The 23433-nt window shown below is 45.3% G+C and overlaps 1 protein-coding gene across 3 annotated transcripts in view; it reads right to left on the reverse strand.

Annotated features, from left to right (window-relative positions):
- Positions 1–316: 316 nt before the first annotated feature.
- The window catches only part of GMEB2 (glucocorticoid modulatory element binding protein 2), a 40766-nt gene continuing 17649 nt past the window's right edge, over positions 317–23433 (reverse strand). For 2 of the 3 annotated variants that reach the window (XM_084646143.1, XM_084646142.1), the window contains exons 3-10: positions 15449–15546; positions 14075–14202; positions 11986–12089; positions 7847–8004; positions 5828–5899; positions 4776–4913; positions 2285–2407; positions 317–2007 (exon numbers count right to left, since the gene is read on the reverse strand). In XM_084646143.1, coding sequence (XP_084502269.1) covers positions 1358–2007; positions 2285–2407; positions 4776–4913; positions 5828–5899; positions 7847–8004; positions 11986–12089; positions 14075–14202; positions 15449–15546 — 1471 coding nt within the window. In that variant the 3' untranslated portion in view covers positions 317–1357. Of the gene's footprint in view, positions 2008–2284; positions 2408–4775; positions 4914–5827; positions 5900–7846; positions 8005–11985; positions 12090–14074; positions 14203–15448; positions 15547–23433 lie in introns of those variants that run through there. The other variant, XM_084646144.1, reaches the window with a different exon arrangement.

A 23433-nucleotide genomic window follows, 5' to 3' on the forward strand; every position in this document is an offset into this window, starting at 1 on the left:
GTCACTTTCTCTCTCTCTCTCTCTCACACTCACACACACACACACACACACACACTTTTTACAAAAATAAGGACAGTAGCGAACCTCTCAGCGAGCTGAATAATCAAAAGAGTATTTGATATTTGAATATTCTATTTGCATATTCAAACCTTGCAGCCCACAACATATCCTTTTGGGCACATTGGGAGGGGACAAGAACACCCAGCCACACTAGATAAGGCTCATTGGCTAGATGCTTCTGATAAGAGATTAGCAGAGACATGGAGACAATTAGATTCCACAGTTAACACCTGCTAGGATGGAAGAAGTTCAGATGTCTCTTAGTGCTATTATTTAATTGGTTTCTCTGCATACTCAACAGTACAACTGTGCCCCTGGACATCACCTGCACAACCAGAAGGGCCACAAGAGAGTTTCCTTTTTTTAAAAAAAACCAAAAGAACAGATTTTTGAGAGAACAGAAGGAGACCCTAAATCCTCAAAAGATACAGATTTTCCACACCTGTCCCTGAATGGAACCAAAACCTTTAACAACTGTCCCCACACCGCCTTTCAATGATCAGACTTGGCACGCCAGCATCTCACTCACAATGAGGAGACTGCACATTTAGTAATATTGAGATACTGCATTTAACTACCCAAACCCAACATTATGTGCAGAAACCAGCAACAAGGGTCACTTGGCTCAGCCCTGGGACTGCCACACATCAGAGGACCTTCCCTGGTCCAAGGCTGCTTTACCTCAACGTCATGCACATTCTTCATGTCCAGCTATGCACTCTGTACCGGCCTACCCTCCAGAACACCAGCTTCCCAAACTGCTCTCTGTTGTGAAGGGGAAGCAGCAGACTCCCCAGTATTGTCAGCCTACATGCAGTATTGAATCATGCCAGAACTCAGGAGTGCCCCTTGGCCACTTACCCCTTAGTTTCTAGTAAAATGCCTCATCATCTATTGTTTCCTTAACCTTTCGCTACTTTCTGCTCTTTCCCTGTTCTCAGGCCCTGCCCACATCTGCTTCTCTCAATGCTCTGTGCCAGCTGAGATGTCTAGAGACGATGCAGAGCTAGTGAACTAGACATGGAGATAGCATGTATTCCAGGAAAACACGGGAGGAAAGTTTTATATGTAAACCGGCTAATGGGTCAGTGCATTTCCCCCCCTCTTTTTTGGTGGTCTCTCTTTTTCCCTTTCTTTGGCTCAAACCTCATTATTACTCCTTTTAGCCAATCTATCCCAGAGTCTCAATTCCCTGTGCCCTCTTTACACTGTTCCCTCTTCCCTCAGCACAGGCAGAGAAAAGGCAGTTCAAGCCAGAGTATGTCACAAAAAATGTCCCTCCAGGCAAGTCCCCTTTTCATTTCTGCTCTGGCTCTTCTGCCACTGTTGTCACCTCGATGGTGGTGGTATGTTCGTCTGATGCCGTGGCATCCTCAATGGCGCTAGACGGCACCGTCACAATCGTGCTCCCACTGGGAGCCATTTGTGTAACGTTCTGTATGGTGGTGCCTAGTCCCGGGAGGGTGAGCAGCTGAAAAGGGCTCACCACTTTCACCACAGTGCTGCCATCTTGTATGGCTGCTGTGCTTAGGACTGTCAGGTTGGAAGCGTCGGGATGGATCTCAACAGTGTTGGGGAAACTAGAGCCTGAGGAAGCCAGTACGGTGTATCCTCCCAATAACGGTGAGGCCGGGGAGCTGGCTGAGGGTGCCTGCGATGTACTTTTCCCAAGCACTGAGGCTGGAAGGGCGGACACCACTTTGCTGAGAGGGAGGTTGGCCAGCTGAGAGACGGGCACTCCTGGGGCCAAGGCAATTTGTGCTGACTGGGCCAGGACTTGAGAGGTGATAGCAGCTGGCCCAGATGTGGCCCTGGTAAGTCTGGGGCGTTTTAAAGGTGCTGGGATGGAGACTGGAGTCAGAGTCATCAGCACGTTGTTGAGGTGCTGCGATTTGTGCTTCAGCTCCTTTGCTCGCTTGCGGTGCTCGTCACATTGCTGCTCCAATGCTGAAAAGAGACCGTAATGAACGTTAGTACGGGTACTCTCCAACCTCCACCTAACATAAGCTTCCCAGTGGCCATCTTCCCAGTTTTAACAGCATAGCAACAACTGTAGTAAAATAAGCAAGGCAATATAGCTCATTCTTTAGCATCATTCCAAGATAAACTGATTTAGCATGCATTGACTTAGCAAAAGAAAAAATCTACTTTCCTACACAGAAAAACTCCAGGATAGTATCAGCGATGCCAACAGAAGAGACACGGAAATTCCAGGTGGGCATACCTGCTAAATCCCGTGTGTATTGTTCTCTTGAGCGATCCATCTGGCACTTGTGGCTAGCTAGAACTTTCTTTACCAGGTCCAGCATGCCGAAATTCTGGACTATGTTGTTGAGTAAGACAGCATCTTAAAACAGAAAAATAGATACTGATCGTTGAGGAAAGAATCATTCCCTACAGAAAGAATTTATCTTTTTCTTGGTAAAACACAGATATGCCAAAGCAGCAGTTCTCAAACCGTGGGTCGGGACCCCAAAGTCAGTTGCAACCCCATTTTAATGGGGTCACCAGGGCTGACGTTAGACTTGCTGGGGCCTAGGGCCAGGGCTGAAGCCCGAGCCCAACCACTCTCTGGATGGCGGGGCTCAGATTACAGGTCCCCGACCTGGGGCTGATGCCCTTGGGGTTTGGCCCTTCCACCCAGGGCGGTGGGGCTCAGGCAGGCTCAGCCTTCAGTCCCCCCTCCTGGGATTGTGTAGTAATTTTTGTTGTCCGAAGGGAGTTACAGTGCATGAAGTTTGAGAACCACTGTGCTAAAGTGACGGAGCCAAATCTGTTTTAGGATAATGCAAGAGGTCAGAGCTTAAGAATTCATTAATATTTATGCTTAGAATACTGAGAAAGAAAGGATGGGGAGAAGCATCAAGGGATGATTAAGAGACAATAGTCCTTTCTTCCCAAACAGAGATTAAGAAGAGAGGTCTCGGGACACATAGCTAGTTGCTATCTGAACAGCAAGCGCTACTGACAGGCTGACCAAAGCGTGGTCAGAGGAGAGAATTGCTTTCACAGGATACAATCTAGAAGCTTTTTTCTCCCCACTTTATGAGTGCTGAAAATTCTCTCTCTAGCTCAGTTTATGGGAAGCATTAATCTAGATGAGTTTAGCAATTACTTTTATTTTCATTCTGTTTTCTCAGTGCTTGTATTAAATCTTGTGGTTAAGATGACTGTTGTCTGAGAATTTCACAAAGACATCCCCAAATAAGAGAATCCCATAACTGAAGGGCAAAGGGTTTCCCAAAGTGACACTGCCCCTCAGTCTCAGTGAGGTGGCAAGACAAGGTGTGTTTCCTCCCAGCAAGATGTGCTGTGAAAGGCCACGGCAGGCAGTACATAAGGAAAAAACTCAAAGATTAAGGAGGACACAATAGCTGACAGCAGTGTTGGTCCCAAGTGCCAGACATTCCAAAATATGAAGCAGTCATATTAAATTATTTTTTCTATATTCAGTGACATGTGTGAGTGGGAAGGACAGTCAATTTCCTTCAATCACGTGGTGCGTTACCTTCTAATGATGCAGCGCAATGAACTGCAGAAACCGGCTCAGATTAGCAGGGCATATGCACAGATGGCAAAGCCAGTGGGAATCTGTTTGTCAGCTGCGGGAAACAAATTTGTACCACAGACTGCATTGCAGATTCTAAGGAAACTGGCCACAAAACTATCCTGCACCACTGATGCACCGTCCATAGTGGCCAGTTATTTCCATACCCCACTCTGCATGTGAGAATTAAAGGGATGCCAGCAAAGTGAGCATAATTCATTCTACTATAGTTAAGACTAGCTTTTTATTTAAAGTTTGACTCTAAGTGCTCGAAAAATCTACATGGCTACTTGGATTGCCTTGAAATATGGTGTGCCTCATTGTGTGCCACACAAATCTGGGGTCGTCTGACCAAGGAAGTCCCAAAATACATCTCCCAAAACAAAAGTTGAGAGATTCTGGCAACCTTTTTTGGCTCACAGACAAAGCTCAACAAGGGCTCAAGATCACTGCATGAGGGTCCCTAAGGCTAGAGTGTTACCCCAACAGAGTGCATGGCACCCACCAGCCCTTTGTGAGAAATCAAATTACACTGCTATTTCAAAAAGATTTTGCTTCTCATCACAAGCCTCATGTGATTATTCTTGCTCCTAAGGTATTACACTGAGCATGTAGAGAGTGAGAGGCTAACTATCTGGAAAACTACTTCCAGGTCACAGGGCTGGTGGGTGCCAGTATCATTTCAGTGCAGAATCGTCTGAGGTGTCAGCAGTGAGGTGGGATCTGAGAGGAGTCTATGGACTTAATGATGGGTAGGTGAAAATATAGCTTTAGGTGGGATACGGCATACATGAGTGAAGGGCTGTAAAAGGGTCTGAAGTGTCTGTCAAATTTGACAAATGTGGTACTCTGTAGGGAGAAGAGGCTCAATATTTCAGTGCAGGTAGTGCCTGTCCACTATAGCAACAAGGCAGAACGGGAGTATGTTATGGGTGCCGTGGGGCAGCACTCAAAGAGGGCAGAGTTAAGGGTATGTGGGCGTTTACCTTAACTGTATTGCCTGGTTTTCAGAAGACTGATTTTGCTGAACTCGACATTCTCGGAGGGCATGAGCTATCACCTGGCAACCTTAACTCTGCAGTCACAAAGGTTTTTTGCGATTTAATAATAAGAATAATAATCAAGACACAAAGATGCTGCTTATTAGCTCCTGCAATCAAGCTCTTACCACTGAGCTGTAAGGGAGGATCCTGGACCCGCTGCTGTAATCCCTTCATGGTCTCCACAAGCTCCTGGTGAAACTCTTCGATCACTTCTTCCAGCAGCCCTGCATCCTTCAGACCACGCCAGAATGCAAATGTGTCATCTAGGGGAGCAGCCAGTATAAGAGAGAACCTCAGAGTACAAGGAAAGGGCAGTGGGGGGGCTGAATGACTGATACATCACCATGTCTTACTGTGAGGTAAAAGGGGTGTGCACATTCAGCAATCCTATTGAAAGGCAGAAGCTCACCCTAAACTTTTCTCTGGTGGGGTTTGAAGCAGAAGACATTCTATCTCTAGGCAGGTGGGGATGGGGCAAAACCCAGTAGGAACAGGCATCCCAAGGCAATGGGTGAAAAACCAAGTTGACTGCGTAGTTTTAAAGGAAGAACATACTTTTCCCTTATAGTCCTCCTATTCCCCATATCACACAGGACTGATCCTGCCCAACAGGGCAGAGAAGCTGCAGAAGAACCTGTGAGTCACTTTGAACCCTGAGCCAGAAGGACTGAGGCAGAGCTCCCGCTAGGAGTCTCACTCACTTTTCTTCCACAACCCAACACAGGCAGCTGGATGCAGCACCACAAATCCCTATCCCATTTCGGTGTCAGACGTTATCCTCCATGATCCTTCTTAATTCTGCTGAATCAGAGAAGCAAGGGAGAAATCTCAGGACTCACACCCAGGTTCCTCTGAGGGCAATGGCCAGAATTTGACCCATGCTTGGGTATTCTGACACTTGGAAGCAATTTCATGCCAAGAAGATGTTGTGGCTACACTGCAAACACAAAGGACTTAGTCCTACACTACAATAATCTAAAGCTATGCCAAATAAATACCATGAAGATCAGGCAGCTGAGTATGGGAACACCTACTGCAGAAACAGTTTTCCTACTCACCCTATCTTTTTTTTCTCTCTTCAACCTTCTCCCCCTACATCCCTTTCAAATGTAGGTAGCGCACATGGAGTATGACAGGAGATATTAACAGCATTATGTCTTGTTTTCCTGAACTGTACCTCCAATGCTAGTGGTCCAATCACTGGCTTCCTCACAAGTTTCTATGGTGATTGTAGCAGGAGATCCATTTACTGCAACCAAGATTGAAAAGGAAAAGAAAACACAAGTCATGGCTTCACAAGTCTTGCCACATAGCATCAGGTTGTCCCTGTATTATACACCCACCATGTTACATCCAAGAAAACAGGCAAGTCCATGCAGTACTCAATATTGTATCAGCTTATCTCCTCCAGCTGAAAGCCAAACAAACAGAGACTCCGAAGTGGGATTAAAAGTCACATGAGGCCATTGTGTGAGCTTTGCTTACCTTTCCATACAGCTGGGCAATACCCTGGGCACTATTTACACAACTCCTGCAAAATTCTCTTTGCCTCGGGGAGAGTCATTTCTTTAGTATATTAATTTTTCTATTATTATTATAAACAGAGGGCTGGCAAGTAGAATTTGTATCTGGTCTGGTAAGTGTTCAGGACAATTATCTGGCTTGTTGCCAATCTACAGGACATGAAAGAAATATAAAATTCTTAACAGACTGCCTCTGACCTGTGGTTTGACTGGCCTGAAGACTGAACCGACCCCGTCATTCCTACAGATAATACACATTGGGGTACTGTCCTACCCTTGCTGCCTCCAGGGTATATAACTGTGATCATATTTCCGCCCAGCCACTCATGTGATCTCTGCTCTCCACAGCCCTTTCCAATCTCTATGGTATTGTTACTATGGAGACGAAGGAGTCACATGTCAGTTGAGCTGCCAGGAGGATGTCAAGCTGCATGCTGGAGCTGTACAGCTCAAAATCTGGGCCAGAGATGCAGTGATCATTCTGGGAGCACCAGAATGCTCTCCTGAAAGACGAGCAGTTTGTAACACTCCGTAGCTTTCAAATAATTCTTTCCCTGAGCAATTTGTTCCTTCTACTCTGCAAATTTGTTTTCCCCCACTTGTGCCAAATACAGCCTGACATCAACAGTGTGGAAACTTCCTGGTTTGCGTGTTAACATCTTGGATTATATTAATAGAACTGCTCACAGCAACAAGGGTTACAGCTATGCTGTGGGGTGGAACTAACCCTGAAATAAACAATGGGTTAAGCATGTACAGCAACCATAAATACTAGCCCAAAGCATGGAATTCAATTGTTAAATACTCTGGGCAGAGCCAGCACAAGGGTAAAAAACAATTTTTGCTTTTCTCCTGCAAAAATCTATGGCTATCAGATTTTTTTTTGTGTAAGTTCTCAGTGGCAAAAGGATTTGCAAATATAAGTATTTAGAAATAGGAGCACATTTCCACCAAAAACATTCCCTGCTTAAGACAAATCAAATTTAGAACAAACTCTAAAGCAATGTCCTTTTAAATTCATTTTTGTAACTTATTTGTGTGAGATCTGATAGAAATTTGTAGCATTCCATGGCTGCACTTAATCTTTCATCAGACAAAAGCAATAAATAATTCAGAAACGGAGCCTTAAATGAAAATATCTAAATTATTCAGAAGGAAGTCAGTTGCCATCTTTGAAAGAAAGTGCAATGAAAGGGGCTCCAAATCCAGCATGCTGCGACAAAGAAATCATGCTCATCTCTGCAGCCTACTGCCATGTACACTGAGAACAGCTAGCAGCTGATCAGATGCTGGCACTGAAGGATGACCACATCACAGGGGGACTACTGCACTAATTCCTGTGGATTATCTGGAGGCCACTACTTTAGCTATGTAGCTCCTAGTAAACCAGGATGCAGTACGGGTAACTCTTTAGAATGAATTTCTTACAGAGTATCCAAGTGATTTCCTTCCAGGCAGCTACTGCTCTGCCATGCAGCATTACAATAGCTGCTTCTGCATAGCTCCAACATGGGAGACCCAGCAACAGGGGGAGGGGGAGAAGTGAAGGAGGAAAACAGCAACAAGAAAAAACATGATAGAGACAACAGTAACCGCATTCATAAGGAAGCAGTAATTAAGCTTTGACTCGTAAGAGCCCCAGTAACAAGGGCTATGGAAAACACTAAACATACCATCTGCAGAGGCAGGGGTGAGAGGAATATACTCTGTCGACGTCTGGCTGGTCAGAGATACTCTGGCTCCGGTCAGGTCAATTTTAGTGCTTCGGCAGGTGTTTGAACAGACCTTGGTATGTTGGTAGAAATCCAGCTCTCCGGAGTCCATGATCTTCCTGCAGCACAAGGAATGAGTATGAGTACACACTTGTATCAGTATGTCCCAGACACAGTGAGAAAGATCACTGAAAAACAGCTCCCCTTCTGAAGTTTTTAACTGCATTTCCAACACACAAACCTCTCCAAATCCGGCACGAATTAACTCTGCATTTCAGCTTCCTGCCCTTCTTTTCTCTTAAATTGGCCTGGTGGAGAGGAAGCAGGACATGAGATTGCCCTGCAGGATAATCAACTGCTGAAGTGCCCTCGAGACTCCTCCTCAAGGGGCCAGTAAAGATCAGAGGGACTGGCAGAGGTAATGGGCCAAGAGTTGCTTCTCTTTTCTCCCAATTATCCATTCTGGAGGGAACAGTAACCAAATTAGTGGCCCATAAATGAAAGTGTGAGTGAGAAAGTCCACTCTGACAGGAAGAGAGGGGGAAAATTGTTTACCAACAAGACAAGCATTTAATCCCCTTCTATACAGCCTTTACATGTGAGTTTAACAACTATACCACTCACTAGAGCTTAATACCATGCTAATACATTATGGACAGAGAAAACCTGTGTCAGAATATCCACATTCGAGCCAAGGTAGAGACCTAGACTAGGAGCAAGGTTTCTGAACATTATTCTAACATGGCTTGAACCTACAGGCTGAGCAAAGCGTATTAGAAGCCAGCTTGACAACAAGTGGGTCTGAATTGCGAAGAATACAAGATTGTTTTATCAGCTGAAAGACCCATGTAGATTGGGCCTTACTATGCAAGTTTTTGTGTGGAGAGGTCAGTGATCAGCCTGTCCAAGAATGACCTGTGTGAGAAATGGAAAGGGTAAGGAGCGCTGTATGGCAGTGTGGTGAAAGATGCTCTCTCTCTGTCTGCTCTATAAGGAAAGGTTACAGAACACTAAGGATGAGGAAGAGAAACATGGACTCTTCACTGGTGAAGAGCACCATGCTGCAGCTTCTCTCATTCGCTCCTTCGGTGCATACGGATACATTAGCAAAGCAAAGTGAAGCAAAGTAGGAACTAGGGAACCTGAGATGAAGATAAAACTGCCGGAGAGGAGGCACCTTGCTGAATGAGCACAGAGCAATGTATATTAATGGAAAGCTGTCAAAGCAAGTGTCACAGCAGGTTAATGAAATCAGGAAGTGGCTATTACCCAGAGAGAATAAGGTTCCACAGGAATCAGCAGAGAACTTGAATTCCAGACTTCTCTAAGGGTATGTCTACACTACGAAATTAGGTTGAATTTATAGAAGTCGGTTTTTTAGAAATCGTTTTTATATATTCGAGTGTGTCCCCCCCCCCCCCACAGAAAATGCTCTAAGTGCATTAACTCGGCGGAGTGCTTCCACAGTACCGAGGCAAGCGTCAACTTCCGGAGTGTTGCACTGTGGGTAGCTATCGCACAGTTCCCGCAGTCTCTGCTGCTCATTGGAATTCTGGGTTGAGATCCCAATGCCTGATGGGGCTAAAACATTGTCGCGGGTGGTTCTGGGTACATATCTTCAGGCCCCTGTTCCCTCCCTCCCTCCCTCCGTCCGTGAAAGCAGCAGCAGACAATCGTTTCGTGCCTTTTTTCTTGAGGAAATGAGGCTCAAAAGTTCGCGGTTCTTTTCCTGTCTACCTGGCCAGTGCATCTGAGTTGAGAGTGCTGTCCAGAGCGGTCACAATGGAGCACTCTGGGATAGCTTCCGGAGGCCAATACCGTCGAATTATGTCCACAGTACCCCAAATTCGACCCGGCAAGGCCGATTTAAGCGCTAATCCACTTGTCAGGGTGGAGTAAGGAAATCGATTTTAAGAGCCCTTTAAGTCGAAAAAAAGGGCTTCATCATGTGGACGGGTGCAGGTTTACATCGATTTAACACTGCTAAATTCGACCTAAAGTCCTAGTGTAGACCAGGGCTAATGCACGTGCACTTTAGCACACACCTGTATTTACAGGTGATAGATTAGGTGTGTAAAAATCCTGCATGCACACTGACAGAATCTATCATCTGTGTGCATACAAGCAGTGGCCAGGCTGAAACCCAGTGAAAGTCAGGCCCTTAGAAAAGGACTTCATCACTGATGATTATTCAATACATATTAAGTGACTCCTTTCTAAATCCAGCAGATTAATAGAGCGGACAAATTCCCTTAGCTCAAAGAACATAAACATGCCTCAAGTGGGAGGCCTAAACATGCCGAAACAGCTCAAATCGAGGACAAAAGACAGAATGCAGCATGATCTCTTACAGGAACAGATTGCTATAAATAATACTAGAAGTACTAAATGACTGAAAATATCTAGGAATATCAAAAAGAAAATCTTTCTGGAGGCCACAGCTCTTGCTCCCACTATATGGGATAGTGTTCATATCGTGAGACTTGTCTGAGGCCCCGGAACAATTGTGCTTAATGAAGCATGTGCACGTTGGATGTCACAAGCACCATGATTGTAACTGAAGATGCAGCTGGCTCACAGATATATGCCAGCACTTTGAATAGAGGAAGCACGGTAGGAACTGTCCCTGAGTCGATAAGCAGGAGGTTAGAAGTGCTGATGGGGAAGTTAGTCTGAGATTTATTGGGAACCAGGTTCAAGCACACAGAGTTCTCTGCCTACTGACTGAATGCCCCATGGAGGTGTCAGTTAGAAGATAATATGCTCAGCTGAGGGAGGGAGAGGAAGTGGAAATTAAGCCACAATGGGTTAATAAAATAACCCATTCATCTACCTCACGTCCTGGAGACTCTCCCTCAGTGCAAAGAAGGACTGGATGTAGCTCCTTTTGGAATCTAAAAATGAGGCATCTCAACTCAGCAAAAGGACATTGCCAGAGGGGCACAGATGGTCTCCCCCTCGCCAGGTACTGAGCATGTTGCCTCTATAGTACTCCGAGCCTCTGCTGGCTGGAGACAACATCTTGGATTGCTGGGCTCTGTTTGCCACTAGGCTACTGGGCTGGCTCTCACACATCCTTTGTAAATAGGTTTTGTTCCTCAGAAGACCAGCCTTACCAAAACGCTGAGGTATTGGGTTACAACAACCAATGAGTAAAAGCTGATTAACGATAATAGGAGAGCAGTTTGTGTTACTGCAGGAGCTCAGTGGGTGGGACAGCCTTGCTATGAAAGGACTGTGGAACCATTGACAATTCCGGGGTAAGGGATGATTTCTTTTTGCTTCTGACTACAGATGAGGAAACAAGTAGATTTTGGTCAGACAGAAGTCTGGAGCTGGTGCTCTGGGAGACCGTAAGGAAAGGAATTCCTGTAGTCAAGGCCAGAGAAGAGGAAGACACAAATAAGCATTTTGGCAAAAAAAAGTGGTTTAAGACTGACATAACACAACCATATGGATAGATTAATTTCCTGCAGCAGGGAGTGTGGATTCAGTAGGTGGCACTCTTCTTTCAATCAGAATGAACCAATGCTCTGGAAAGGTGTTCAAGAGCGTTCTGCTGCACAAGTTCTGTCTTTTAGAAGAGATGTAAACAACACAGTCTGACAACTTGTGGCCATTAAAGATCTCATGACACTATTTGTAAGAGGACATAGGGTTTTAGTCCTTGTCAAGTTCCAGATAAGGCAATTAACATTTGCCTTTCCAAATTTCCCCAGCTTTTCCAACTGGATAGTGTATTCTCTTCACTTCCTGTTCTAAAACCGTTAAGCGCTATTGCTGTGTGGCTGTTACAACTGCCATGCACCACCCTAGAGGCAGCTGCATATCACATTGTTGCCCTGGGACTATGACAGGTAGTGACAGTCCCTCATTTCTTAACTACCTCTGCCTACCTGCAACAAGGAAAACACTTACAGAAAACTGATCACTGGATGGATAGGCAGTTATTGGGACAAATTTTCAGTGTGTTCAGTGGCACACATCCACTCAGTCGCTTAACAGCTGTATCAGAGCATGTGGAGGATCCTTCTGGATTCTCCCAGAAAGAAGAAACCCCAGCCATCAATGCACATATACAAGCAAGCAAAAAGACTAACCTGAGCATGATCCCATTCATCCGGATTGCTCGCTTCCAGTCCTTCAGGGTTGACTTCCCAGCCAAGTGGACAAACTCTTTGGGACTAATTAGGTGATCATCATACTGCAAAGGGGAGAAATGTAACATGGTGTGACGCAGCAGGAAAAATGCAGACTTGTTCCACATGAGAGGACAGCAATATGTTATACCAGGGTGCATAAACTGTATTTAGCACTGTGCCCAGTGACAGAGCAGAATGACCTTGATGGCCAAGTTTAATATTACTGTGAAAACCAAAGCTGGGCTCATACCAAAACTCCTGATCTGAAGAACCACAAAGTTTGATACGACTCTCTGGGCTAGGCCCACCTCTAGTGAAAATCACCCACCAGGATATTGTGATTACACTAAAATATATCCTAATAAGAGCCAAGAGTCTGAACTTTGGCAGAAATTGGTTACAAATTCTTCTCCTAGCTCTGTACATACCACAAAGCGTCAGACAGGAAGGCCATACAAGATCCATCCTAATGCGGTTTGTGCAAAATATAATTTGCATTATAGTGTTCTGTTCCATACCATGTGCAACTAACACACTATTTTATTTAGCTCTCATCTGCTCCCACTATCAAGCAAACTAGTGACAAAAAACAGATTGTTCCCACCCACCATTAGTATCCAGTCTTCCTACCAGCATGTTGCCCAATGGTCAACCCCACAAAGCACTTCAACAATGACTTGACCAGAAGAGATGCTAAGATTAAGGCTCTTTGGCCACTCAGTTCATAGAATATCAGGATTGGAAGGGACCTCAGGAGGTCATCTAGTCCAACCCCTTGCTCAAAGCAGGGCCAATCCTCAATTTTTGCCCCAGATCCCTAAATGGCCACCTCATGGATTGAACTCACAACCCTGGGTTTAGCAGGCCAATGCTCAAACCACTGAGCTACCACCCCAAATCTTTGGCCTTTGCAGAGTTAGTTAACAAGCACAATTAGTGCCAACTGCAGCAGCCACTTTTATGATGTGGACATCTCTTACTGGGAACTAGATTGAGACAACCAGCATATTTCATATTGAATAGCCATGTGACATCTTTCCTTCATTACTGACCAGGTGGATTTGAATTGGTGACCTAGTACCCCTTCTGAGGTTCTCCTTTAATAAAACTTCTATGGGGAGTTCCAGTAGGGATTTGCCACCTCCAGGTCTCTTTTCATTCCCTCCTGTGTTAACAAGTAAATGTGATATTCCCAACTGCTGCATGACATGAAACATCTACCTATAACAGGAACCAGAGTCAAGTGCAAAGAGGAAGCTGATCTCTAGTGGTAGCAGGCAAAACTGATCTGCTCCCGTCTCTACAGTTTGCTTTGGAGAGAGAGAGAGAGAGAGAGAGAGAGACATGGAAAGATCTCTCTCTCCAAGAGGAGGTGGAGTAGACCATCTCCTCAAAAATTCTCTGGCAGTGCAGCCTGAAAGCAGACCCTTCTTAAGGAACAGATTATTGTTTACCATTGATGCCTTACTGTGTTATCATGAAACATATGTTCTGGGAATGAAAAGTGCCCCCGACTCCTCCACTCATTAAGAGTTTTTTCACCCCCAACCATCTGGGGTAGAAAGAGTGGAAACAGGTCAATACTATCTTTACCAAGAAGGTTTGCATCACCATATCAATTTCTCTTAAACTGATCTGATAAAGGGAATGTCTACAGTTTAGAAAACTGCTCAAAAGCAGAGCCAGATTGAAGTTGAAGCTCTAGCCAGAGCTGCTCAGTTTTCTTATGAAGCACTAAGTCACAATAACAGACTGCATGAAGACAATGGTACTCGAAATAGTTTTCTCTCCTTTCCCCTTTAAAGCAGGATCTCAACATAGTTATAACAGAGTCCTGCTTCCTGACACAATCAAAGCCACATATGGATGGAGTTTAGCAAACAGGTAGAGTGATCTACCATAGCAATAGCACTGGAATGCTGGATTTCATTAGCATCTGTGGTCCTTATTCTCCTTTCTGGGCAAGGAGGGTAACCTAAGAGCACACCTCTTATCTTTATACATGTGGTCCTTCCTTAGGGACCTTCAGAGAACTCTGTACCCTCACCTGAACACATTTCACATTAATGCCTGGGCACACGAACTTCCTCCATATCAGGTTGGCTTTACTATCTCCGCAGGTGATGGGATAAACAATCTCAGCCTCCAAGCTGTCGTCCTCTTCAGCCATCTTCACTTCTCACAGGGAATGAGAGGCAGGGATTGGGGCGGGTCAAAAGGAAAATGAGTTACAACTAGTGATTACCGTCAAGAGTTTAAAGACATTTTGGGACAGAGTTTTAAAGCTTGGGAGCAAAAAGAGAAGGCAGGCAGGAACACCAGATTCTTCAGACAAAGTTTTAGCCAGCCTTCAATACCAAACAGCCAGCTGACCACAGGCAAAATGAGTGCATGCCTATTTTTGCAGGTCCACAAAAGTCAATATGAAAGTTCAGTGGCTGACTGAACATTTGACCCTTTATGTGAATGCAGAAACATTTGAGATAGAGGATATAGTCACACACATTACTATGGTGCAACTGTCTATTTTCAAGGTGGTGGGTCTTCCACTGTTCCCAAAGGAGGGCTTATAAGCAGGTAATCATGTCTTTTGCAAAATGAAACACTTGCAAACCCACTTCAACTCAGTTGGTGAATATCTCCTACCTGCCTACACTGCAGTGAAGCCACTGAAGTGAGAGCCACAGGAACATTCCAAGATACAAAAGCATTAGTGTCCAGGCCCGAGCATCAACACTTTATTACAGGAATCAGAGAGTTTTGGGGAGTCACCATTTTTATTACTAGAGTAAGTTCATTAAACTTAATCCAAATAACGAAGAGGCCAGCAAACCCAAGGGAGACTTTCCAGACTAAACTGGTTTATGCCACAGCAGCCCAATTGGCAGAGACATTGTTACAATTTTTAAGTCATAAATTAGTCCTCTGCTTGCTTCTGAAACCTGTAATGCTCTTGTAAACAGACAATCTGATGATCCCATGGCTGAGCTATGGGCAAAACATATGGGTAGCAGATTTAATGGGGAATAAACTCAAGCAATCCCACTCTTAACCAGGAGAGGGCAGCAGTGTGCTAGGAAACCATATCTGCCCACTCTCCCTTTTGGGCCTTCTCACCTTCCTTTTTGTCACATGCAGCTAGGAGGCAGGATTATGGCTCTACTGTTCTGTTTCCTTGAGCAAATGACAGCTACAGTGATGCCTGCAGAAAAGGTGTGAAACCATGATCTGATCCTGAAGCTGTCAGTCTGCCTACTCTGCAAGGAGGCTCCTGGGCACTCACTGGCAGTGCGGTGTGCTCCCAGGCAGCTGAGCTAGGCAGACCTGCAACACTCAAACTCTCTAGCAGCAGGACTGCTGATGCTGCAAAGCTGCCACGAGGAAGGCTGCAGTAAAGGCCAATGCAGTACACTGAACCTACCTAAGACAGCTTCTTTCAGGTGTGTGGAAGCTGTGAAGGCAGCAGCAGCTGCAGCAGCTGCATTTTCGGTCTCCAGAGTGTCTTCATTTAGGTCGCCACTGGGAAAAGAGTTGGAGATGAAAAATTAAGGAAGTTAGATGAATCATTCCCATTTCTGATCTCTGGAGCGAGCGCTGTTTCGAAGATCACTTGTAAAAACACTTTGGTGTGAGCCAAAAGATGTCCCCGTAATCCCTAGAAATGCAGATCTCTTTCCTTAAGAAAGTATCCATTGGCAAAAGGTATGTTATCTTTTCCTCACTTTATATTGCAGCCTGATGTTGCTAACTCCAGCCCAGTACAATAACACTTGTGTGATCTCTGTGCTGCAATTTCCTGATGCGCTCATAGGAAGCTGGCTGTTTTCCTCCGCTAGCACAATGGAAATCAAAATCAGACGGTTGCCAGTCACTGGCAGGCTCTTTTAAGAAGATTCCCAAAGGCAGCAAGTGGGCAACAATCCTCAGCTGGCTGGAGGATGGACTAGATGACCTAATCGGTCTTATTTTCCATCTCCAACTTCTATGGTTCTATGCTTCTTAGCAATAGGACCCGAGAGGGCTGGAAGAATAGTAGAGTATTTCATTCAAGCTTTTCCCCCCAATATAGGTAAGGCAAAACAAAGAGGAAAAATTAACAGATTGCCTGGAAACAGGATTATATTACCTTTGTTTCTGAACTTGAGTGAATCTTGGCGATGTTTGAAAAATGTGGCAGCAGCATGGTGTGGCATGTCAAAAGTATCCAGTGTGATCAGCACCTAGAGGAGCTGATCATTCTGAATTGATGTATAGATATTTGGCATGTAATTGTACCCCAATGAACTTGCTCAATGTTAAAAGCTAGCAGTTCATACTGAATGGGAAAAGGAGAAAGGGCAAAACAAACATATAGAGGCCCCATCTACACAAGACTTTTAACCACGTTCTGGAAAACCGTGCTTAAGCATGTTTTAAACATGGTTGTCTGGGTTATAACTAGGTCTGCCAGCTGATGAATGAGAGCAAATTATGTCCAATTACTGTATTATGTATTACTGTGTAATGCGTTTTATCCCAGGGGGAGAGTGAGGCTAGAAGGACTCTAAACGTGGATTGAATGCAGTTTGATCCTGTCCATGTTGACAATATGAAAGGGCATGAATCCATACACCCAGTGAACATAGGGACCCCAAACCATGAATTTCTGCAAAATTTGTTTTAAATTAAGTTTCTAGACCTTATGGTTTCAAGATAATTCTGCAAATGAGAACCAAATGCAAACCAAGGCAGTGCCGCTTCCTGAGTCAGGACCCAGACAGCTCCAGTGCCTCTGCTGCTGCTCAGTAACTTTGGCCATACTTCAGAGAGAAATAAATAAAACTCTGGCCAGTTTCACTTCTTGTTTTCAAAAACTTGCTGTGCAACTGTCAAGGGCCATGTCAGTGTCACACTGACGCTGCTGGGGAATGGTTTATGCAGCAGCAGAGACAGGAACTATAATTACTCACAGGGTAGGAGGATCCAGGAAATGGAGACCTGAGGAAGGAGTAGTAAGACCTGCCCTGCTTGCAACAACAAAAAGGCTCTGGAGGAGCAAAAAACCAGGAAGCTCCTCTTTACTCCAACAGTAAGAGGAAGGCATATCTTTCATTTTAGCCACTAACCAGACATTGATATGTAAGACAGCACCTCCAAGCAGGAACTGGGGTCAGCACCCTGGTAGAAATCCCACCTAGCCGGTGGAGGAGGAGGCAGGAGATGCTGGGCTTCTAACTAAAGTGTTCCACCTGGATCTCACAAGTGGGGCCACCCCTCTTCTTGCCATGTCCTGACACACAAATTAGTTAAACTATGGCCTGATTGTTAAACATGGTGAAGATAGGACTGGAAGAGAATGACGTGTGTGCGCGCATGTTGGAAAGGGAATACTCGTACATCGTGCTTTAAGAAAAAAGGGCTAAAACAAATCTGACAGTTATGATTTCAGAACACAGCATGCACATGGGTGATGTGCAGAAATTATCTTACAATGCACATTGGTATTTGGGGATAAATCTAAAGACCTACAGAGTAGCTCATGTCATTGCTGTCCCTCCCCATTCCTCCCAGTCACTTAGAGCAGAAATCAAAGTAGGAGTTGCTAGCCTCAGCTTAATACCTTGCTCTCCATGCCTGGAATACCTGCACTTGCTGTGATGATGGAAGTCAGAGCCCCTGCTAGGTTTCAGTTTGCTCATGCATCACTGGAGAATTGCAGGGACATGTTTAATTCTTTCTACTGGATACTTAGGCCTTGTCTAACTACAGAGTTTTGTTGAGAAAAGGCAGCTTTTGTCGACAAACCAGTGAACACGTACACAATGCAACGCAACTTTTGTCGGCAAAAATGCTGTTTCGTTGACAAAATAAAAAACACCCAGACGAGAGAAATAAGGCTTTTTGTGCAAAATTTTTGTTGACGAAGTGCCAGTGTAGACACCATGCTTGATTTTATCACTCTACTTGGCCTCCAGGAGGTGTCCCACAATGCTCAATCTGACTGCTCTGGTCACCGGTTTGAACTCAACTGCCCTGCAGCCAGGTAAACAACCCTGCCCCTCCGCATTAGAAGCCCCGGGAATTATTGAAATTCCATTTCTCGTTGGCTCGCAGTGGAGAGGTCTCATCGCATCTTTCCATGGAACCATGGCGGGTTATCGCAGCAAATGCTCTCCCACTTGGACCACTGCAGAGCTGCTGGATCTGATCAGTATATGGGGAGAGGAGGCTGGGCAGTCCCAGCTGTACTTGAGATGTAGGAATTTTGATACTTACAGGCAGATCTGTCAAGGCTTGTGTAAAAAGGGATATGATCCACAAGCTGCAGTGCAAAGCCAAGATAAAGGAGCTGAGGCAGGTATACTATAAGGCGAGGGAGGCAAATCGTCGCTCCGGTGCTGCACCTAAGACCTGCCAGTTCTATAAGGAGCTGTATACTATCATCGGTTGCGACCCCACCTCCACCGCCAAGAGCCCTATGGCTACTTTGGAGGGAACGGAGGCAGCGGAAAGAGAACCTAGCCTAGAAGACAAAGTCATTGATGAAGAGGTGGAGTTAGATGATGATGTGGCGCTCCCGGCAGGGTTGCCCGGTGGGGCAGGCATCCAGGAACTGTTCAGCACTCTGGAGTTGTCTAGCCAGTCTCAGCAGTTGCTCTCCAGTAAGCAAGAAGCAGGAGAGGAGACGCCTGGTAAGTGGCTTTGGTTTCTGTAGTGCAGAGGTGGGTTCAGGGTTAAGAAATGTGGGAGGCTGGCTGTGTTTCTGTGTGCTGGACATTTCCCCATGCAGCTAATCATTACGGCAGAACAGGAAGTTGATGCACACTGAGCTTTCACAGGAATCCCGCAGAGAGATCTCTAGGAAAGATTCCTGGAAGTACTCGGCAATCCTCTGCTGAAAGTTCCTTGGTAGCTTTGTTCCTTCCCCCATTGTAGGAAACTTTCCCGCGTCATTTGGCAATCAATCACTTATGCAGGGACCAAAGTGGCACGCAGGCAAGCAGCATAGGGACCAGGGTGGAAGCCACAAGCGTGTAGTAGATGTACCCTCTCTTCCCTGCTTACCCTCAGGAATGACATATCTGCTACAATGACCCTCACCTGTGGAAAAGTGGGAGAGAATTTTGAATTTTTTCCCTAGTTGGCTGCATTGCAACCCTTGCGGAGTGCTGCACCGCAACCCTTGCGGAGCGCTCTTTTCCCCATGTAGAGTGCCCCCCAGCCAACATTCACCATGCTTTGGGTGTTTGCCAAGATATGTGCTTGCCAAGGGTCAGTGAGAAAGTTACTGTAAAGTTACCAGAGGTGTATTTTACTGAAATGTTTCAATGCTGTGCGTGAACTTAACAATCATGCTTCTGTGCATTGTTCCTTGTGCTTTGGCAGATGTGGCCTTCAGGAACACCCCACACATACCGGCCGAGCGTCTCCACCAGATAAGAAAGCGCCCAAGACGGAGCAAAGACGACATGTTCCAGGAGGTACTGCACTTCTCCAATGCAAAGAAAAGGGAACGCAAGGCATGGAGGGAAGTGGAAAGGGAGGACAGAAAATAAAATCAGGAGTTTGTAAAGGCTGTTACTGAGCAGATGATTAAAGTCATGGAGGAGCAAACACAGATGCTGAAGTCCCTAATAATGCTGCAGACTGAGCAGATGCATGCCCACCCTCCCCTACAGCACGTTCAGAACTTGTTTACATGTCCCCACAAACTCTGCCCGCACAGTCCTTTCTGAGAGGTCTCTGTTTCCCCTTCACTCCACCTCCTTGGACAACTTTCAAAATGATACCTGGACATACACACAGCTCTGAAAGTCTGCCTTTCCCTGGTACCTCCTTTCCCACCAAGCCCCTTTCTGTGTGTTTGTGTGTTGTTTCTTGTTTATTAAAAGCAAAGTTTTTGAACAGTAACTCATCTTTATTTGTTTCCTACAAATTGAGATAGTAGGCACTACCAATACACAGGCACTGTAATCATTTGCTTACTGGAATGTAAAGCCCCAAGTGTCACCATTGCTTCTCAGGAAAACTACATGTAATGTAACACTGCAGCACCAATCACAGAGATATACATTACTGGTTCTCATTTGAAAGCGTTGCCTCAAAGCCTCTCTGATTTGAATTGCCCCACTCTGGGCCCCTCTGATAGCCCTGGTATCTGGCTGCTCAAAATCAACAGCCAAGTGGTCTGCCTCAACACTCCACCCCCAGCAAACCTTTCACCCTTAGCTTCACAAAAATTATGCAATGTACAACACGCGGCTATGACCATGGGAATATTATCCTTATTGAGGTCTAACCTACCATAAAGGCATCGCCAGCGCGCCTTTAATCTGCCAAAGGCACATTCCACTGTCATCCAGCACCTACTCAGCCTGTGGTTGAACTGCTCCTTGCTGCTGTCCAGATCCCCCTGTAAGGTTTCATCCCTCTGTAAGAGGTAGGCCAGGTCTCCCAGGATCACTATGAGCATTAACCATCCCCCACTATAATCTTCTGGTCTGGAAAGAAAGTCCCCGCTTATAGCTTTTTATACAGGCCAATGTTCTTGAAGTTGTGTACGTTCTGCACCTTCCCGGACCACCACACGTTGATATCAGCAAAACGCCCACGGTGATCCACAAGGGCCTGCAACACCATGGAGAAATACCCCTTCCTATTGATGTACTCCATCACAAAGTGGTCTGATGCCAAAATTGGAATACGTGTGTCATTTATTGCCTGTCCAGTTAGGGAAACCCATTTCTGCAAAGCCATCCACTATTTCACATACATTTACCAGAGTCATGGTCCTTTGTAGCAGGATGCGATTAATTGCCCTATACACTTGCATTAACACAGCCCCAACGGTTGACTTCCTGACTCCAAATTGATTCACAACCGACCAGTAGCAGTCTGGAGTCGCCAGCTTCCACACAGCGATTGCCATGCACTTCTTTACCAATAGGGCAGGTCTCAATCTGGTGTCCTTGTACCATAGTGCTGGGGCGAGCTCCGCGCACAGTTCCAGGAAGTTGGCTTTCCGCAGCCAAAAGTTCTGTAGCCACTGCTCGTCATCCCAGACATGCATGACGATATGATCCCACCATTCAGTGCTTGTTTTCTGAGCCCAAAAAGCGACGGTTCACCCTCTGCAGCTGTTCTGTGAAAGCCAAAGCAATCTAAAGTTGCATGTCACACAGCATGTCAGGCAACTGGGAGTCTTCTTCAGTTAGGAACTTCATGATTAACTGCGCTGCCTTCGCTATGTCTTCATGACAGTTATCAGAGCATAGGAGAGCAGTGCAGGATCTATCTCCTCTCACAAAGATGCTGGGGTGCACAGCAAACAAGGGCCGTTGAAAAATGCTGTGAAAGAAAGCTGGAAGCCTATGGAATGCTGGGGCAGAAAGCAATGCATCATGGGATATTGAGCCAGGTCCCAAGATGCGCCGCGATCTGCTCTGCCTTCCCACAACACCTAGCAGCAGAAGGTGTTGAGCTGGACTGTGCGATAGGTATCCACAGTGCATTGCTCATATTGTCGATGATAGTGCCCAAACTGTGGATACGCTCTGCCGACACAGGGAGCAAGTGTGAACCTGACATACAGATTTTTATTATAGCAATTTTTGAGTATCGACATCACTTTTGTTGACAAAACTCTGTAGTGTAAACCAGGCCTAACTTCTCCCTTGTTTCTTTTTTGCAACTGAAAATGTTTTACTAAAGATCTGTGAACAAACCAAACCAACCCATGAATACAGATGTGCATTTTATAGCATCTCTGTGTACCCCATAGTTCAGGCTGCCTGGCATCCGATGAAGTGAGCTGTAGCTCATGAAAGCTTATGCTCAAATAAATTTTGTTAGTCTCTAAGGTGCCACAAGTCCTCCTTTTCTTTTTGTGGATACAGACTAACACAACTGCTACTCTGAAACCTATACATATAGTATAAGCCACTGCAGCCATAGGCAGACAGCTAATTAAAGACACTATATCAAAGTGTTCCTCTACTTCCTGCCTTGTACTAGTGGCTCTCCCCATCTTTCAGTGCTTGCTAATGGAAGGAGAGACAAACAACTGGCTCTGCATGGCTTCCCTATCCTCCCAGTTAGTTCCTGGCTTGCAGCAGCTTAATCTGCAGAGTACATGCAAAATAGACTATTTAAAGAGAAGAAATTTTAAAAATATACACAAATGTGAAATATATTTAGGCTACTTTGGACTGTAAATATTTCTTCTTTACACTCAGGGGATGCTGTTGCAATCTTAGCTAGCACAGAACACTGATGCTATATGTGTTAATTTTTCACAGAAGATTCCCATGCAAGAAAGCAAGGGCATACTGGCCACTTGATAGAGAACATCTCTGGCTATCTGTCTGCATAGCAATCTCTACTGGATTTTAAAGACCTGCATTTGGATTTTCTGGCAAACAGGCCCAGTGTAATTAGCGCAGTACATTCTCTCCACCTCTCTGAAGTCCTGAGGTGGGGAAGGGAGAAAGAGGAAATAATAGTTAACAAATTTCCTGACACTTCAGCAGTTTCACTCTGTATAAACTGGGTGTGCTAAGCAGGAGTTTATGGAGGATGTAAATCTAAAGTCTGGCCTGCTCTGATAAAGAGGGGGAGGAGGGCGGGACTGAAGTGACTGATTGACTGACTCAATGATTCATTGGCTGATTACATAAGACAGTGCTAGGGTACACAGGAAAGTCAAGTTCAGGAGCTACCGGTTTTTCCCTTCTGACTTTTCAGCAGATGACTGTAGGGTAGAGCTACAGTGTCAAGAATCAGGTTTCAGAGTAGCAGCCGTGTTAGTCTGTATTCGCAAAAAGAAAAGGAGTACTTGTGGCACCTTAGAGACTAACCAATTTATTTGAGCATAAGCTTTCGTGAGCCACAGCTCACTTCATCGGATGCAAGAAATTGTCAAGAAGTGTCAAGAAATTGCTCTCCCTTCCAGCCACAGGACTAGTATCTTGTTCACACAGATCAGGGGCAGCTATAATGTGGAGATAGGGGATCTTGTGTGGGAGGCATCTCAGAATCATGAGGTAGATGAAAACTCCTAGGATTTCAGAGTTCCTGCTTTGGATAAGTAACAGCACTGGAGAGGAGGAAATAGGATATTCTGATACACGGGTCTCTCAATCTCTCCTGTTGAAGCTGTTCCACTGTGTATAAATAATTAGTCAATGGAGTAGGGAACTACACAAAAATGACGATGCTAGTTAGGTAGAAATTAAAAAGAGCAGTCACAAGGGTCAAATACCTGCATGCAGCATGGAGACTACTTAAAAACACCACAAGAGAGGCTCAGATTAAAAGTATACCCCAAATCAAAAAAGACAGCAGGAAGAACAAAATAATGCCACCAAGGCTAAACAAAAGAGCAATGGAAGCCATTAGATGCAAAAATGCATCATTTAAAATTTGGTC

The sequence above is a fragment of the Lepidochelys olivacea genome, assembly GCF_965140295.1.
Source record: "Lepidochelys olivacea isolate rLepOli2 genome assembly, chromosome: 13".
Lineage (NCBI taxonomy): Eukaryota > Metazoa > Chordata > Testudines > Cheloniidae > Lepidochelys > Lepidochelys olivacea.